Source organism: Manis javanica, chromosome 3 (assembly GCF_040802235.1).
Source record: "Manis javanica isolate MJ-LG chromosome 3, MJ_LKY, whole genome shotgun sequence".
Lineage (NCBI taxonomy): Eukaryota > Metazoa > Chordata > Mammalia > Pholidota > Manidae > Manis > Manis javanica.
Window position 1 is genome coordinate 32,642,424 of NC_133158.1, and position 20,132 is coordinate 32,662,555.

The 20,132-nt window shown below is 35.7% G+C and overlaps 1 protein-coding gene across 7 annotated transcripts in view; it reads left to right on the forward strand.

Moving 5' to 3' along the window:
• Positions 1-20,132, forward strand: part of PPARG (peroxisome proliferator activated receptor gamma) — a 119,474-nt gene that overhangs the window by 67,495 nt on the left and 31,847 nt on the right. For all 7 annotated transcript variants that reach the window (XM_073231052.1, XM_017655850.3, XM_037000363.2 and 4 more), the window contains 3 exons: positions 5,853-6,080; positions 7,438-7,607; positions 16,064-16,202. In XM_073231052.1, the coding sequence (XP_073087153.1) occupies positions 5,861-6,080; positions 7,438-7,607; positions 16,064-16,202 (529 nt within the window). In that variant the 5' untranslated portion in view covers positions 5,853-5,860. The remainder of the gene's footprint in view (positions 1-5,852; positions 6,081-7,437; positions 7,608-16,063; positions 16,203-20,132) is intronic.

Below are 20,132 nucleotides of genomic sequence, written 5' to 3' on the forward strand. Positions count from 1 at the left end.
ATTCTAGTATTCTGGTTACTAATAAGGTACAAAAATTAATACTACTCCCAACAATTACATTTATTGAGTACTTCTTGTCTTGCCCTATGCTAGATGCTTTACATATATTATCTAATTTAATCTTCATAACACCTAAATGAGGTAGATAATACTATTTCATAGATGGGGATCATGAGTTATAAAGAGACCACAAAACTGACAAGCAGTAAGTCAGGATTCAAACCCAGGGCATCAAACATGATACTGGCTTTCACTCACCTTCACTGTTAAACAGCAACCTGCAAAAAAAAATGAATGAAGAAAATACATATACTTGCATTTATTATGTAAAAACGGGCTGATACAATGCCCACTTAAGTAGACTAGTCCTTAAATCTTTGATGAATTCAGAGTTTATTGTTCTTGTTAGAAACTAATTCTGTTACAGATTTTTTGTTCTAATTTGCCATCGAATAAATGGCTTTTTCCATGAGACTTTTATCCTTTATAAATTTGATGTCTTTCCAGCATATTAATTAAGAGAAAAAAATCTGAATCTATGAAAATTGGCCCAGGTTAAAAGTCCTTTTGAACATATTTACATGTAATAATAACTTCATAATGCAGAGTAGGGTAGGCTAGGATGGAGACAGAAAACCTGAATTCTTGTTCAATCAGCCTCTAACCATGTGCTCAGAGGAAAGTCACTTTGCCTCATTTTTTTCTTCATCTATCAAATGAGAAACTTAGATTATCTCAGAAAGACCTTTTCCTCTCTAATATTTCAGGATGATTTTTGTCTCGGGATATCAGCTATCAGAATTAGAATTAGACAATTCCCAGGTCAATTTATGCTGCAAAACGATTTGCATGAATCAATAAGGAGGGGCTGTAGAAATAAGCTGGAACCATATGTGTGAGTACTGTGACACTAAACTGAAACAAAATAGAAGAGATTGAAAAGAATCAATGACTGTCTCCCTTCCAATAAGGCTACTTTGAAAGGCTTCTTCCTGGTACCTACTCTTGTTGCGCAGCTTAACATATTTCTCTAATGAAACTTTTATTTGAGAATTACTCACTCTTCTGTAGTATACCCTCAGCCCCCTGTACCTGGCACATCATAGGTTTGTTGATGATCAATGAAGGTTTGTTGAAATTCATCAGGAAAAGATTTGCTTTTCTAACCAGTATTCAGTTTAGAATGTTCAGTCTGCAGGCTATGGAGTTTTAGACCATCTGGGTTCATAACCCAGCTTTACTATTTAGTAATTGTGTGGTCTTAGGTAAATTACTTGCTTCCATATCTGTGCCTCAGTTTCCTCTTCTTTCAGGAGAATTACTTTAAGTATGCCTACTTCATGGGGCTGTTCTGCAGATTAAATGGGACAATCCATGTGTTATTTGGCACAATATTTAGCAGTGACGTAAGGTTCTATTCATATTAGCTGATATAATTATTACAGAGATGCAGTGTTTCTTTCCCCAAATATTCTAATAGAAGTTTTCCTTTTTTATATATAAATGGACAACATAAAACCTCCAAGATAAACCATATAGTTCTGGGGCTTGATTTGATAACTTAGCATGTTTTCTAACCCACTTTCATACTCCCAAATAACAATGCCTATCAGATTAGAGAAGCTAATTTACTTTTGCATGATACTGGTTGCATTTTTGTTCGAAATACACTGTACTTTGGAGAACTCTGAAGTCTGCTCATTGGCTAGCATAGAGTTTAAAGCTAAGTTTCAGGGTCTAAGATAAATTTCATGTCCTGCCTCACAATGTCTGCCTATAGACTTTTGCCTGCTTGAAACACATTGAAGATTGTGAAATTGATGGATATACCCTGATGCCACATACTGCTGTCACCCAGCTGGAAAGTTAAGACACTGTTACTTATCCCTGAGAGGGGCTGTTGTTCATGCAACTATTTTGTTCATTTGTTCTTTCATGGGTAATTGCACTGAGTAATAAAAACACCTACTCGACTTACAGTTTGGCAGAAACAGTAGCTTATGTTTTCTAGAGACAAAATTAGAAGCAGGCTCCCTGGACCCATCCCTAAGTCAAAATAAAATAGAATGTCTAGGGAAATGTTGTGCCTCCCAGTAAGTATGGTCATGGAATAATATTGTTTAGGTCAAGATGTCCCAGAATAAGAGGACAAGGGAAGGGAAAGGAGGAAGAAAAATGTGTATTTCAGTAATATGTTTTCATAGAGATGGAGAGCTGTTTTTGTTTTCTTACTTTGCTCTTTGCACATAGGGGGGAAAAAAGACCTCTCTAGTACCCTAATCCTCCTCCTATAACTATCCAAAGAGAAAAACTGAGTACACATTGGGAAGGGGTTCTGGCTTAAATTGTATTTTATTTATGATATTGAAAATTACCATCCTTTCTGGGAGCTCATTCTATTCTTCCCCATAAAATCTGATCATTCTGTTGGCAAGTATTTAGGAAGCAATAGCTGTATGTAGGGAAAAAAGGAAAAGTAGAACAATAAGACACTGTCCTTCTGCTCCAGAACTTGAAATCTCATGGAGATATTTATTCAAATAATTATATCAGAGTTAAAAGAGAGGTACAGAGGGCTGTGGGAACTCAGAGAATGGAGAGTTTTTTTAAGTTGGAGACTTCGTGGAAGGTTTCATGGAGAAAGGAGCTTTTGGATGACTCTGGGATTTCCCACTGCCCTGGGTAAGAGAGGGCATGGTGACATGTAGCGATGAGGGAGGGGGCAGAGGTGAGCTAACTGGGAAATGCAGAGCACATTTAACCTAGGCAAACAGTATGAAGTGCCTAACCACAGGATATACCACAGTGGGAGTGAGGTCTGGGCTCACTAGTGGAAAATGACACTGAGAAAGTAAGTTAGGACTTGTCAGGGAGGGCCTTGAATGCCAAGCTAAGAGATTTTAATTTATTGTCTAGGTCAGTGCTTCTCCTCCTTTCAACCAATACGCACTTACTAGAAGAGAACAGCAAAGAATGTGGCTTCCTCATGGGGAGGAGGGAAAGATGAACAGGTGGAGTGCAGGGGGTGTTTAGGGCAGTGCAACCTATTCTGTATGGCAGATACATGACATTATGCATTTGTCAAAACTGTAGAATGCACCACACAGAGTGAACCCTAATATAAACTGTGGGCCATAATGAATCAATATTGGTTCATCTGTTCCATAACAAGCATACCACACTAATGCAAGTGTTAATAATAGGAGAAATGCAAGTTAATAATAGGGGAAAGTGTGTGTCTCGGGTGTGGTGGGAAGGGAAGAAGGGAAAAGAACATATGGGAACTATGTACTTTCTGCTCAGTTTTTAAGTAAATATAAAACTGCTTTAAAAACTAAAATCTATTTTTTCAAGAGAGCACTCTTTTGGCCATGAAATGGACTACAAAGTCCAAAATTTTTAGAGTTTCCTATTATATCTTTAAAACCACATGAATTTTTCATTCTATTCATTTACATATAAATGGCTATTTTAACATTAACATTCTCCCTAAAACTTTTCAGTAAAATAGATAACCCCCTAAGGATATGATACCTGTACTAAAACACATGGCTTTGATTGACATGGAGTCACTGAAATCGTATGTTAAAAGTGAAACAAAACAAAATTAAACCAGTAAAATGATGAGCAACCAGTTTTTCTTGCAACACGGATATTTTTTTCATCCTTATTTTCATTTCCCAGCATTCATACAGAAGCATATATACTGCCTTTAACTCACTTAGTCAACCTTTGTTTTGTATATAGATGAACTTTGCATTAAGCATCATGAGAAACAGTCAATAAGCCCACTTTGGTGGATATTACAATTGAGACAAGAGTGGTGTATTTTTATACGAAAGTAATTTATACTAAGAAAAGTGGATAGAGAAATGTAGAATAAGCATTATTTTAGAGGAGATCGACCAAGTAGATGGACTGACCTGGGTTAGGCAGATTTAGATGGATTTTGAGACAAAGAACACAGTTTGATGGGTTCCCCCTGTCATTAGGAGCACAAACTTCTTTCTAGATGTCATTGAGACCCAGTATGACCTTTAAGCTATCACCAGTACACATTCCTCTTTTTGTGTGTAGTGTTTATACTGTAACACAGATAACCTAAGGTTGTTTGGGTACTTATTTGTGTAGATATTCAGACATGTGAACCCAAACCGTGCTTAATGAGGCCCCTTGGGACCCCTGAAGCACATTCACAGGACTGATCTTATTTGTGTTTTCAAGGCACTTTGTTTTCCTTACAAAGACACAACTGGAATCTTTAACCTCATGCAACAGTCAGCCTTTGAGAGAAAATCCCTTAGCTCTCTGCTGGCTGGGAAAAAACAAAAGGCCCATGGCCAGATGCCCATAGGAGAGTAGCCCTTCCTACATAAACTCTTTTCGTCAGTGGGAGAATAAAGAATATATATAGAACAGGGTTTGTGGTTCCATCTTGAGTTTGAATTCTCTCGCTTATCTATGAAGTGGAGATAGTATCTTGGGTTACATGGAATAAAAAGTACAATGTGGCTGGCGTGTGGGAGATACTCGATAACTGTTAGTTTGCTTCACCCCTCCCCTGCCTCTTCTGCTAGAATTTCACAGCCACCTCCTCCTTGCATGTAGTATTTAACATGAGCACCTACTATGCACTAAGCCCTTTGCTAGGTGTTGGGCACAGGACTGCAGTAAGAGGTAAGACTATGGTTTCAGGAGCTCTAGAGTTTATGAGCAATTCATTTCTTTGTCTCCAATGTCAGCAATCCCGAATGCCTGCTGTTCCTCGCTAAGGTTCTTGATCAGACAGTTGCCATTTAAAATACTAGTGGCTGTTTTTTGACACCACTCTGAATAGTCAGCTGGTTCCAGGTAAACCAAGTCAGATAGGTCCCTGCTGTGGAAAGGTTTAAAGTATACACACTCCAGTGGCTCACAAATCCACATTAGACACTTAGAACTAAAATCTCTCAGTTTTACTTAATTTCCTGTGATCACAAATCATATTTTTTAAAATGCATGAGGCATGTATCATCTTAAGAAGGCAACTCATAAAACGAATTTTTCTGTGGCTTTAGGATCCATGTAAGTGTTTTATTTTTATCTTCTATAGATTTCCTTGTTTCCTTTTTTGTTTTGGTTTAGTTTGTTTTTGGGGGTGGTTTAAAATTAATGCTAAGCTAGATTCTCATTTTAACATTCTGTCATTATTAATCAAATATGTTTCCGTGTATCTCTAGGCTTTTTGTTCTTAATATGGGGACCATCTTCTCTTTAAAGAAAACCATATGCACAGAAATGATAAACATTTGAGTAAGCTTTCATAGCACAGAAGGGATCTCCTTTTAAAAAGATTCATTTTTGTATTACTTTAAGAACAAATATTATCTTATAATGCAGCTAAAGAATCAATTCTTCCCTAAATTTAATATGCCAACTTCCTGTCACACAAAAGCACTCTAAACGCAAATGGAAGAACATTTTTATCCTAAAGAGAAAAATATTTAGGGTATCTCATTCAAGAAAGTAAAACTGCTCCCAGAACCTTATGCTCTTTAAAAATCATTAACAGATTTGACTGATCATCTTCTGTAGAAGATAATGAGAGCAGGGCTGTTTGCAGGACCTTTATACGGGCACACTGTATGCATTGACACTATTATAGGGTTCTCTACTCTGACGCCCAAATAAGAGGTGACTTCCTTCCTCTAGTAAAACAACCCGGTCAGCGCTAAAAGGATGACTATGTTCTCTTTTCTCCTTGTGACAACTTAGATATCATTCTAAAAAGACTCATTCAGCTCTCTTTCTGTCTGTCTTTAGAAGATTGTTCTTCAGAACTAACTCCGTAGCTGTTTTTTTTTTCGTTCCAGAAGTCACCATGGTGGACACAGAGATGCCATTTTGGCCCACCAACTTTGGGATCAGCTCCGTGGACCTTTCCATGATGGACGACCACTCCCACTCCTTCGACATCAAGCCCTTCACCACTGTGGATTTCTCCAGCATTTCCACTCCACACTATGAAGACATTCCGTTTGCAAGAGCTGACCCAATGGTTGCTGACTATAAGTATGACCTGAAGCTCCAAGATTACCAAAGTATGATGTTTATTTTCACTTTTCAGACTAAGACTGGAATTGGACTACTCTCTCAACGACACTGGAGTAAATGCTCCAGAGACTGTAACTCTGTAGAGAACATATTGACTGTTCATTTATTTGTCCATTTGTCCCTGAGATATTAGGTGTTTACGATGTATCAAAAAGGGATGTAGTGTGTAAATACCCCAGATAATCCTTTCCTTCCTTGCCTCTTCCTTCCTTCCTTTCTTTTCCTGCTTCTTAGGAGGAGTTTCCAGCATGATTCCATTGCCTGGTTTTCTCAGGCTAAGAATCCCTCACCCAAACTTCCAGTTCCTTTGGCCATTTTTAAGTTAGTAAGTAACCTTATATAATGTATCATCACTAAATTGCAAAATTATAGTCCATGTTCCCTAATCCTGCAGTTGGAAAAACTTCCACCTCAACCTATTTTTCAGCACAAATTTAAATTTTGGCATAGTAGTCTATTGAAAAGTCTTGATGCCATTAACTAAATTCCCATAGAAACAGCGAACTCGAGAAAAACTGAAACTGCATTTTTCAAGATAAAATAAAATTCTATGATGCTGTTTCCTTGATTTTTATCTCTGTGTGCTGATATGCTGGTTTTCTAAAGCCACCATTATGTAATGGGCAACCCTTACTTGACAATAAGTAAGAACTTCCTGTATTTCTAGTTTTTTTGGTTTTTTTTTTTTTGTAGACAAATAATATACTTGGTTATATTTGTGTGGTTTTCAGTTAGAGCCTAACAGGGAAACTTAATAGGCCTGCTGCTCACCAGGGAGAAGCAGTACTCACTTCCCATAGGTTCTCTCTCTATCAAAGGTGATTTCACAAACCACCTTTTCTGACTCAAACCTGATAAACACCTGGTCTCTTATTTTTCATGTGCCTTAGAGCCCGGCATGCCATTACCTTTCCAAGGCAGCATTCCACCCTGTGTTTCTTTTGCAAGAGCTGTTTAAAATTCTCTTAAAACGCACATTTAAATACAAATGTATAATTTACTGTTGTGATGAATGCCAAATACAGCACATGACGTAGCAAAAGCAACCTTAATTCTCACAAATACTATTATGGTGTCTCTCAGAACTTTAGTATTACAGGGCATTGAAGGGTCAGAACAACAGCCTTAATTCCCTTCCCTGTTTTATTTTGACAAGTGAGGCTCAGGGGTGTTGTGACTTGCCTGTGATTACGAAGTCTACTTTTTCCTCTGCTTTTTCGTGTTCCCTAGTGCTCCTACATTTAAATAAAATATGGCAGTGAGGTGTGCCCTGGTGACTTGCCCCGTTGCTTTTTGAGCAGGTTTTCACGTGCTGACTGTCTGCCCATACTTCTTTGTACATAGGTGCCATCAAAGTGGAGCCTGCATCCCCACCTTATTATTCCGAAAAGACCCAGCTGTACAATAAACCTCACGAAGAGCCTTCTAATTCCCTCATGGCAATTGAATGCCGTGTCTGCGGAGATAAAGCTTCTGGGTTCCACTATGGAGTTCATGCTTGTGAAGGATGCAAGGTAAAAAAAAAAAAAAAAGATCTTCAAAAAATTTGCTGAGAATTTACCTGTTTTTCATTCATTTTCTGTTGCAAACACATGACAAGGAATTGAGATAAAATTGTCAAACTTTTTTTGGGTAAAAGCCATTCCTCAAATGATAAAACATTTGAAAACCTAAGAAAACTGATAAACATGGAGAGGCTTGGCCTTACTTCTTTCTCTAAATTGGTCATTTGAGGCACTGATCTAATTCAACCCATGCATCTTGCAGATTAAAAAATAAAAAAGTTACTTCTTTAAGGTGTCATGGCAAGACAATGATGAGTGGGTCCAGAATCAGATTTCCTGAGTTCCCTAGTGTTTTTGTTGATTATACCATGAAATATTTTGTATATATAAGGCTTGACAGATTTGATATCTAAATAACTATCTTCAGTTGATCCTTAGAAAAGTTCTATAAGGATGGGCTTATTTGTGGCCACTTCACAGATACAGAAATTATGAATTAAGGAGACTTGCCCATGGTCATCCATTAGCAAGTGGCAGAGCAAGGACTAAACCATAAATCTTATGACTCTTAAACCAGTGTTCTGTGTTTTCTGATTTCAGCATCAGTTTGAGCCCTGTATTATGGGAAGGCAAACAGATAGAACTGTTTTGGAAAGCAGATACTATTTCTCTTCACCTGCTTTTTTTGTGAAAAAGGGTACTTGGGAAAGTTCAAATGTTTAGTTATATTTTTCCCAATTATTAAGAAAATATTAATCCACTCATATTTTAATGTGTAGTCTTTTAAAAGAATTGATTTTAATATACTCAGTGAATAAAATAGTAATAAAATTATGTTTATTATATACTCTAGGGCTCGGAATAAATTATCCATAAATATTACCTTATAAAGTAAACAATATATAAGATCAAATTCAATCCATAGCTGGGCTTTTTATTCAGAATAAAGATATACAACAACAGTTAGGGAGGTGTTAGAACATCTGGGTTCTTAACTGGATGGTGGGCCAAAAATGGAAATTAATATTTATGCAATGTCAGCCATGTACCAGATATTGTGTACAATGCTTTTACATACGTCATCTTTTAACCACATTCTGCAATTTTTGTGTCTATAAAATGATGTTGAATTATCTGACCTCTAAAATCTCTTCAGTTCAAACAGCTGATTGCTCTAAAGGTAACCTAAAGTGAAGAGACAGGCTAGTAGTCAGCTGGCCCACTTGCCCAAAGTAGCTAGCCAGTCACATAAAGGCTGTAGGGCTCAGTCACCTCACATGTAAAATGACTTGGTTAGATTAGCTATCCAAGGTCTTACTTCTTAATAAGGTCCCAAAACCCAAAATGATTCCTTAAAATCCTCCTGGCAAAAGATGTTTTCATTTAAAACACTAAAACCCATTCATTCTGTGATTAAAACTAAACTATCTCTGATTGTATGTGGAACCATGATGTAGAGTCAGTTGCTTAAGATCTCAATGAGTAGTAAGACATGTCATTTTATTGAGTTAGATTTATTTTATTTTTCAGTGAATAAATTGTTACTAAATTCTGAGAAATACCTGAAGAAATCATTCAGCTTTGCTCATATTGGTAATTTATGTTGATAAATAAATTAAAAATAGTATGATTGGTTTAGGTTTCCACAATAAATTATTGCTTTTTATGGGCTGGTAAAGCACTTAGAAAACTAGAACATTTAAGCAAATGTTTCCATCATTCCATCAGTCAGATATTTGTGGAGTTAAAATTACTGAGAATAGCTAAAAACTGAAAGATGGAAACATTGTCAGTAATTGGTTATGGTGATTAAAAGCTGAATTCTAAGGGCACAAAAACTTAGAAGATAAAAGCAAAGAAGGAAAGTAGTGAAAAAGAAGAGAGAGAAGGGAGGAGAAAATCCAAGTACCTTCAAGGTAGGTACAGAAAGGGTCCTAGGGCAGAGATGGAGAACAAACACTTACTAAAATCTGAAGAATACAGGAGTCCTTAGCCTGCCACAGATAAACAAATGAATAACAAAAACAATAGAATAAAATACAGGGTACTGTAAACTAATCTGCAGCAACTTGTATACTATCCAAAATATGGGTTACAGACTTACCAGACTAAAATGCAAAGAGGGTTATGCTGACCTTGGAAGGGAAAAGAGAACATGTACTCATTTAAAGATAAGAATAAGAAAATTGTTAGTGAAATAATATAATTTGGCTTCTCCAAGTGTAAGTCAGCAATTCTCAAAGTATGGTCTGAAAGTCTCTAGGGGTCCCTAAGACCCTTTCAAAGCACCGGTGAGGTTGAAACTATTTTCATAACAATACTGTGTTGTTATTTACCATTTTCACCCCCATTCTTTCAGGAGTGTAAGTAATATGTTCCAGAAGCTACATGACATGGAATGATTACATAGCTTTTATGGCTAATAGAATGTTTCCCTGTATGTTCTTGTACATAATAATTTCTCAGTTTTAATTTCTAGTCTGATAGTATCGGTAGATAAAGCCCATGTGATTTTTAAGAGAGTTAAGGGGTAGTGATAACAAAAAGTTTGAAAACCACTATTATAAGGCATTGAAGCTAATAAAAAATACCGAACTTTTGTAACTTTGGAATGAAACAAAATTGCTGCCACAATCTGAATGCAGCTAAACTAGACCAGTGGCAGTCAGTAATCAAAGATCTCCTTAGCTTGGCAACAATATTCCATGAAAAGCCAGGAAGGCAAAATTCATAAATGTGTTTGATTCACCTGTATGTATTTTCTGAAAGGTGCTTTGGCAGTTTGATCATTTGCCATTTCAGTAGAACATAGGCTATCCTGATAATTAAAATACAGTTGACCACAAACCTGCAGACTAATTTGTGGATTGATAAGAATAGTTATGTTGTTTATGAGAGCTGTTAGTAGTTCTTCTTAGACAATTTTACAATGCCAGTAGAACAGGTTTATATTAGTGATCCTTGCTAAAATTCTAACAGGAATAAAAAAATTGGGTTTAAATCAAAGTGAAATAGTGACAGAATCATGGGTGTATTGATATTGCAGACTTAGGTAAAATACAACCTATGGGTACTGAATAATATATATACCTAAGACTTTGCAAATCTGTCAGTTATTGCTTACAAATTGGACACTTCTTTTTTTTCTCTTAGTAGTTCCTAGTTTCATCATATTTTTCTATCTTTAGTGAAAGATCATTTTAGAACCATGACTTACCTGAAAAGATAAGTAAATATGATCTACCATATAACACAGCATAATCTGTTTTTGTATTTCTACGTAGGACCCTAACTCAGGAAGAGTTTTGTGCTTTATTTTACCTATCCCCCCACCCCCTGCCCCTGGTGTTCCCACATGCCAGTGGTACTTACTGATTCAGCTTCTGTGGGCCCTGCCACTTCATAGGAAAGCTGAATGCAGACCCAGCATATGGCCTTTAATCTCATTGTAAAATTTATAACACTATTCTTAGGTCTTATTACACACATAGTTTTCTTAAAAGTAAAGCGATTAAGGAGAGGTTGGAGAAAACTTTTTAAAAGGCAAAAACAAGAAACCATGCATCACCTTCTCACTGACAAGTATGAAGACTTTAAATATAAACACAAAACAGTTTTCTGAAATGATGACTAATTTGTCTCCATCACAGCAGTTCACAAATTTCATGATAATAAGAAGAATCAGTTGTTAAAACTACACATTGTTTAATGGACTCAAATATAAATAAGAGTGTTGTTAAAGAGCATTTCTTTTTCAGTAATATAAAGACACTTAGGAGAAGCCTGCTTCATTCTTCAAATCAATAAATAATTGTACAGGAAAACACTCAGTAATAGCCTTATATCTTCTTCACTAGATTTCTTGAAAGAGTCAAATGATAAGAAAATAGTTGGTTATCATAAACTTAATGTTTTAAAAAAAAAGTTCCAAGCTGTGTGCCACAATCTGTATATATTCAGTTCAAGATTTAATGTACATACACAGTACATAAGTGATATTCAGAATGATTATTCTTTAATAGTAAAAGACCTGAATCATCACAAAAGGATATAATACTCTTTGAAAGACATCATATAAATCAAAACAAAAATTTGCATTATGAAGGTTAAACATAAATAATTTCTTATAAAAAAGCTATTCTCTTCAGCCACGCCAAGTAACAGTACTCTGGGACCTGCCCCTTTCCAGCTAGCCAAGCAGCATTTTCAAGCACTAATAATAGTTTTAAAACATGAAAATCAGAAAAGTAGTCAAGAAATAATCATAAAATATATATGATCACAATGGCAAAAAAACAAAACAAAACTTCCTACCAACATTTATCAGGAGAACAGTTCTGTACATTAGCCTTCTTTTAACAAGTGAACAAAATACCTTTAGTATTCAAAGATCCTCAGAACCCACTGAGAATTAAGGAGATTTCAACTTCCAGCAGATCCTACATAGGACATATTCTTTGAGATGCTACTGGTCTCACAAGCAATAAAGAAACCTTTCCAAAACAACCAACAATAGCAAAACAAAAAAAATACTAGGTCTTGAGTTGTGAGCTGCAGGCACACGTCGTGGGCAGGGTTTCCCTCGTGTTGGATATGCCCATAGGAGTAGTGAGGTACAGCATTGCCCCCAAAGCAGGTGCCTGTATAACAGTTTTTGGAGCCATCAGCTTGGAAGGGCTGAGTCTGGGGCTTTTTGAATTAAGCTAGAATTCTCAAGGGAATCTGAAATAGTCACTTCCAACAGAAGCTTCTGCAAATTCTCTGTGGAGGAAAGAATCCACAGTTTAGACCTATGGGATTCCCACAGTGTAAGGTCAAGAAATGAGTTCAAAAGTAAATATTAACAAGCACATAAGAAAGAATCAACATGACGACATTCATCAAAAATAAACAAAAACAGAATTAAACCCCTCCACCCCTACCCAAGGGAAGTAGATAATAGGATTGCTCAATCTATTGAGCAGTAAATGCAATAAATATTAGTGAGTAATTAATGACAAAATATAGAACAGCAGTCTATGAACTGGTTAAAGAAAGAAGACAGAATCACAGCAGTGAACAAGCAGCAGCACACTATCAGGAATGACCCAGTGGATTTGAAAATAAACCAAGTGAAACTGCTAAAAGTGACAAATAAACTTATTGAAATAAAAATTCAGTGAAAGGGAAAAAAAATTCAGTGAAAGGGTTAAATAGCATACTGGACATAGTAGAGAAAGGATTACTGAACTGGAAGACAAACGCAAAGAATTACTGAGAATGAGACTAACAGTATCTTAAAGAATATGTCCTATCCAGAATATGCTAGAATTTGAAGCCTTTTTCAGTTCTTGAAGGATTCATAGGATCTTTGAATCTTAAAAATGTATATCTTTTTCATTAATGAATATAAGAGTAATATACAACTGTTCTCACTGGTGAACTTTGGTGAGAAATGTTTGCTTTTACTTTTGCCATTGTAATTATATTTAAATCTTTCATAATCTTATTTGAATGCTGTTCTGATGTCTACTTTTGCAATAAATATTAGTGAATAATTAATGACAGAAAAATGGAAAATAGAAAAGAAATTCAGAAACATTGAAGGCTAGAATAAGAAGGCCTAATACTTATCTAACTGCAGTGTCAGAACTGATAAACAAGAGAAACCACGATGCAGAAAACAACATGTCCAAGAAGATAAGTGAAAAGAAATCCATGCCTAGACATGCTGAAGTAAAACTGCAGAATATTGAAGACAAAATACATAAAAGCAACCAAAGAGGAAAGAAGAAAAAGCACCTTTAAAGTCAATTGACAGCAGACCTCTCAGGTACAACAATGGAAGCATAAAGATAATAGAACAAAAAATGAAATAGAAAATAGTACAGTACCCTGTGATCTTTCAACAGTGAGAGTGAAATGAAAATATTTATGGGTTAGGAAAAAAAGTGAAATAGTAAGTTTCAAGGATAGTAAACCATAGAGAGGAGAAGACATTTGCAACACCTGTAACAGATAACAAAGTAGTATCTAGACTATATATAAAATTTATAAAATTCAATTTTAAAGATAGGACAATCCATTAGAAAACTGAGAAATGAAAAATCAGGCAAATACAAATTAAGATCATACTTAAGAGTCTATTTTATACATACTACATTGCCAAAAATTAAGAAGTTTCACAGTACCAAGTGCTGGAAGAAATGGAACTTTTATAAACTGCTGGAGGGAGTGTAATTTGATGTAATCACTTCAGAAAACAATTTAGCACTATCTTGTAAAATGTCACATTCACATATTGCACAACACAGAAACACCACTCCTAGGTGACTCTTGTACATGTGCAACATTAAACATTTATGAAATATTGTTCACAATAGCAAAAGACTGGCAACAATTCAATCATCCATCAACTTGAAAATAAATTAGTAATTTGCATTGTCATTTACAATAGGGTATAATTAATTATGAAAATGAAAATTCATAGCTTTTCAAAAGAAAGTAGATAAATTTTAGAAATCTAACACATTTTTAAAAAGTAAAAGTTCCCAAATTCTGTATGAAATATGTTACCATTTAAGAAAGTCCCAAAACAAGCATAACTGAGCAGTGTATCATTTAGCTTTATAATTTTTGTGATAAAATTCTATTTTCTTAAAGGTCAAAGAAATGATATACACAAAACAGGGAATTCTGATTACTTTGCCCAGGGTACCACAGGGGGTGAGGATGGGATAAAGGAAGAATGCATCAATGTTCTGGTCATGATTTTAAATTGGGGGTTAGACAGTGGGCTCATGTGTGATAAATATCTTATTTTGCTTTATAATTACATGTATTTTCTACATGTTTCTAGTTAATACTACATTTGATAACAAAAAAATAAGAGGTAAAGAGTATGCCAACGGCCTTGTAGTATCTCGGTCACAGTGTAAGATCACACAGTACCAGAGGTAGCCCAGAAAGGAAGTTAACTGACGCACATATTCATTGAACAAATTTTTTTAATGAAGCATTGTTGGTGTTTGGGTTGTATCCAGTGGCATAAGAGACCATCCCTGCCCCCATGGAGCTCACAATTTTAAATGGGCATTGTGGGGGGAAGCAGAAAATAAATACCTTAATCTAAGAAGTAAATTATACGGTATGTTAGAAAGTCATAAGTTCTATTGGAAAAAGAAAAGAAAACCTAGGGCAGAGTCAAAGAGCTCAAGAGTTCTAGAGAGGGGAGGGAAGGACAGGCTACAGTATTAAATAGGATGGGTAAGCCTCACTGAGACTCAAAGGTGGACTGTCAGCAAAACTTGAAGGCAATGAGAGGAATAAGTAAGCGTGCATTTAGAGAAAGAGCTTTCCATGTGAGAAAAAGAAGTCAAGAGTGACTTCAAGGAGTTTGGCCTGAGAAACTTGGGGCATGGAATTGCATCAACTCAGACAGAGGAACCTGCAAGTGAAGTCAGTCTGTGGATAAGATCAGGATTCCAGTGTTAGTCATGCTGGGTTTGAGATGGCCATGAGATTTCCAAGTGAGTATGTCAAGTAAGCAGTAGAACATACTTGTCTGGAGTTCATGAAAGAAATCTGGAGAAAGTCACAATGCATGTCAGAGGCAGAATGAATACTAACTGCTTTTGATATCAAAAAGGGCCAGATAAATTTGGAGGGATTAAGAATCGAGTTTCATGCAGATGAACACCATAGAGATGAATAGGAATACTCTGAACAATGACAAAAAAATGGAGTTAGAAAACATTTCTGACTAGACTTTTTTTCAGTCTTTCAAAAAAACATAAATACAGCAGAAATCAGTTAGCCTCAAATGGACGTATGGGCCTTTTTGAGATAGCAAAATAAAAACCTCCATTTTCACAGGATTTATAATGACTCCTTGTATTATTTCCTATTATCTTTTTGCTTGTAGGCTACACAGTTAATGGAGCTCTCTTTCAACTGCCTAAATAAATGAAGCCAATTCTGTAGGATGTTATGCAACATAGAGGATTCTAAAAAATTATCCACATGTGGATTTTTATTGGCTCTGATCATGTTTTCTAATGAAATGATTATAACTTTGCCAAACTGCTTAGCACAATTATAAGGGCTGGGGCATGCTATTGGAATGATTTCCAGAGAGATTGAACTGATTACATGGTGTTTTATTTGCATTACATTAAATCCAGAGCCCTTCTTAAAGCATGCTCAGATATAAATGTAGAGCCAAGATACAATGAATGACATCAGTTGGATGTGGTCACTGTCTAGAGCTAAAAAAGGATGCTAGAGATCTTCTGGTTCTTTATTTGATAGCAAAGAAAACTGAGTTCCAGAAGGTTAAGGGACTAAGGTTTCAAGTCTCCAGTGACAGAGGTGTCAAGAACCTACCTTTTCTGATACTGAGGACATTGTGCCGTTAGCCAAATGTGGCTGCTTCCATGTGTCACAAACACTTAAAATTTGCTTCTTTTCTCCATATCCCCTTGTAGGGTTTCTTCCGGAGGACAATCAGATTGAAGCTTATTTATGATAGGTGTGATCTTAACTGTCGGATCCACAAAAAAAGTAGAAATAAATGTCAGTACTGTCGGTTCCAGAAGTGCCTCGCTGTGGGGATGTCTCATAATGGTAAGTGAACACACAGTGCCATATACTTTGTTATTCTCTTTATGGCTGTCAGATCCATAGACAGTAGGGCCACTGCTGAGAATGCTTGCAGTTTTTCCACAGAATGCCAGATTTCAGAATATTACATGCTAATAAAGCATTTATCATATTGATCAGAGTTCATAAGCTTTCAGTGTGGAATCCTCTCTGTGCTTGGGTATCGGTCATGATGGGAGACAAGACTTGAAAATCTGAGAGGTGATGGAAATAACCATAGTATTAAAAAAAAGTAATGAGAATTGTGCTTCATTTTTATGTTGCGTTAATAGTATTAAAAACAATTATACTTATGTGTATCACTAGTTTCTGCTTTAATTATAAGAAAATTCTGCAAATGTCTGGGTATGGAACTTCATGTAGCATATCAGAACTTAGAGTTCTACACTTTTTTTCCCTGTTTACTGAGCAAAGATGAGTGTAAGTAGAGCAGTGTCTTGTACTTCAAGGAACATAAAGACCTGTGGGTAATCAAAGTTGTAAAGTTCCACAAAATCTCTGTGTCCATAGAAACATAAGAGAATAAATTTTCATTTTTTAAACCCATATCTAAAAATCAAGCTTATGCTTTTGAGTGTTGATTTAAGAAAAAATGTCAAAGACCTGAGAAGACCCATATTTTCATGTACTGTAGACCTAACACAGTAAAATCATGGAAGATAGGCTTGTTTGAAGAAATAGTTCTTAATTTCCACTTAGCTCTGATTTTAGCTAGTTCATAAAACAAATTTTAGAAATAATAACTTCATAGCACTTGTCAACTTGGCAGATACTTGGTTTTCACAGTGGAAGTAAGATATTTGGGAATCACTAATTGGTTGTATACTGTCCTTTAAAAATCATTTATAAAATTATATTTTTATCCTTACTATGGATCATTTCCTCAAAAGCAAAACTGTATTATGAGGAGATCTATCAGCTATACAGGACAGGATGGAAATTTGGTCCAACTTTCCCCAGCAATTGATTACATCTGCTATGTAGCAGTGTGCAATTGTAGTCATTGCTAAATTATTTGCTGGGTTAATTCCATTGATTTCCTTTTTATTTCGGACTTCATAAAACATAAGATCACATTTTCAAGTCAAATGTTATATTTTTAGGTGATGCAATCAAGTTGCAATAAACTTATTTTATCTTTATGAAGAAATCTTTGACTTTGAGGTCATTATCATTAAGAAAACCTACATAGGAAAGTAGGTTCTAATGCTGTTTTTTTGCCCTTTCTAATGCATATTGATGTAACATATATTTCCTGTCATGTGAACACATTCATGTAAAATATATCCCCTACTGCTTATTGCTCATAGGTAAATAATATTTTTAGCCCAGTCTGTGTAATATTGATGGTATAATTTTCTCTTCACACAGAAAGCAAAGAAAGGTATCAGAAACTTAATAATAAGACTATCTTTGACTTCATATAACAATTTACTTCTGTGTAGAGAGAAGAGCAATCTTAATAATGTTCAGTTGAGTTCTTGCAAAGACAAAAAAAGGGACTTAAATGTCATGGCATCAAAGACTTAGGCAGTTCCACATTTGCAGGATTGCAGACATGACTAAGAAAATCCCTTCTCAGGGGTTTTTATGGGAATGTGTTTGCTGCACAGAAAAAAAAAATCAATAATTGATTACATCTGCTGTGTAGCAATATGCAACTGCGGCCACTGACTGCAATACGATCTATACACAAGGAGGGAAATGCAGCAACTAGGTTTTGATGTATTTTGCCTGCTGTCCTGATTAAGGAAACATTTCTAAGCACACGGTTGTCTAGGAGGTTGTAGTAACTATCTAAAATTAATTTATTAATTTTTAATGTTTTGTGTGAATAGACCTCAGTGTAATAGCCAAAAAAGACTTCTAGTGTTTTACCAAAATCAGCACCTCACTGAGTCCAGTGCACACAGGGAGAAATGAACATCCCCTTATTAAATGCACTCCATTCTGTGTTGTTTCTGTTTCTGCTCTTTGGACTCAGTGTGGTCCATTCAGTCTGTTTGGCTTCCCCATTAGCCACCTACTCCAGCTTTGAAGGCTTCTGAAGTGACTTGTAGGAACCTTCAGGGGCCTGGAAAGTCTGCTGTAAAGTCACTGAAATCTAAGATGCTGAGTCTTTTCAACGTTGAAAATTCTACGATTCTACATAAACCAAACAACCTCCCTAACTGAATCTTTCACTTTTCAGCCATCTATTCCATATCTTTTTTTTTTTATTCTGTATCTGATAGAGTCACCATCATCCCAAATATCTTGGCACCTGGCATCTGTTAGTTTCTTAAATTTAAGTTTCCACCTATATGTTTTGGTGCCATAAAAAGATAATTCATATGCCTGAATCAGGTGTTCTATATGTTCTGATCAATTACTCATCAGTTTAAGGCAGTAAATTGCTGACCACATAATGATGTAGCCCCAGAGTACAAATCCAAAGCAGTTGGAGCTAAAGAAACTATAAATGATATGTTTGGTTAATGGTAAATGGTTCCATCTTCAGAAGAAACATTCCTTTTGATCATGACCCAGTCTGAACATCACAGAAGGAAGGGATTCCAGAATTCTTCCAACTAGAAACATAATTATTTCTCAAATATCTATCTGCATCATCATTGGGTAGAAAAAGCATCCAAATGTTGGACTGATGTGCTTTGGGAGCAATTTTTCTGTTTTCCTGTAGTGATCAAGATAAGCATACATTGCAGTTATTTTGATCATTTAACAATCTATCATGACTGCTCTGAAGTCTTCCTGAGTCATTCTAAGCACAATCAGTTCAATACTTTGTATGGACAGCTACAGAGGAAAGCTGCAATGGAAAGTAAGGCAGAAATGAAGACCCTGCTTCCTGGGCTATCCAGAGTTGCATGTAACTTACTAAGTGATGATTACATGAGTTACTACTTATTTTACTTTTTGAATTAGCCTAGTTGGTATCTTTGAGAATCTTGATAAAAATACTCCCTTCAATTAATAATAGTTCCTCAGTCAAATGGGCACTCACAAGCATTTTTATGGTTTTTCAAAGTATGGTTTTTGTTTTAAAGTCCCATTGTCAAGATCCGTGACATTAATCATATTTTTAAAATGTGTCCTCTGTATTTTTAATAAGATAATTTAGGCATTAAGAATTTTGACTAGCAAATATGCCATATGCTTTTCATTTATGACCTAAATAATGAAATTATAAGTGTAGGCTGTGCATTTAAAAAAAATAATCTGAAGTAGGGAAGAATTGACTTGTTATTTGTGAGTCATTCAGTGAGGTTTTCCCTATACCGTTGAGATTTGAATAAACATGCTTTTCATAAATATAAAAATTAGAGAAACCTTAGCTTTGCTGATTAGGATAATGTGTTATATAAATGATGGGGCTTTTTCTGTAACTTAAAAAAAAAGCTGTCAACTTTAAAAATAAATTCTCAGCAAATTCATAAAAATCCAGAAAAATGGTTTCACAAATTTTTGTGGCACTCAGCATTTTTAAGGTAGTTCTCTCCTTCCTTGTCAAAAAGAAAAGCCAGAATGGCAAATAACTTTAAACTTGAACATATTAGTTTCCTTCTTTAGTCTTCAATGTGATATAAAGAAAAACTACCCAAATGCTAGCTTTCAGAAAATACAACAAAGTAAGAAGTCCCAATGCACCTGGCAGCTGTGCTTCTCAGGCCCACACAGCCTTCATGGTCGCCTGCAATCTGGCCTGAACCTCCTTTTCCCCCTGGCTGCCCCTTCTCCACTTGCAGTTCAGACAAGCTGTGTGCTTTGCTGTTTCTGCAGAATGCCCTGTGATGGAATACCCCAGGTCTCTGTTACGTCCTTCATTCCCTCTCAGAGTTCTACCTGGCAGAAGGCCCAGTTAAACGCCTTCTCTCCCACGGGACTTTTTTAAAT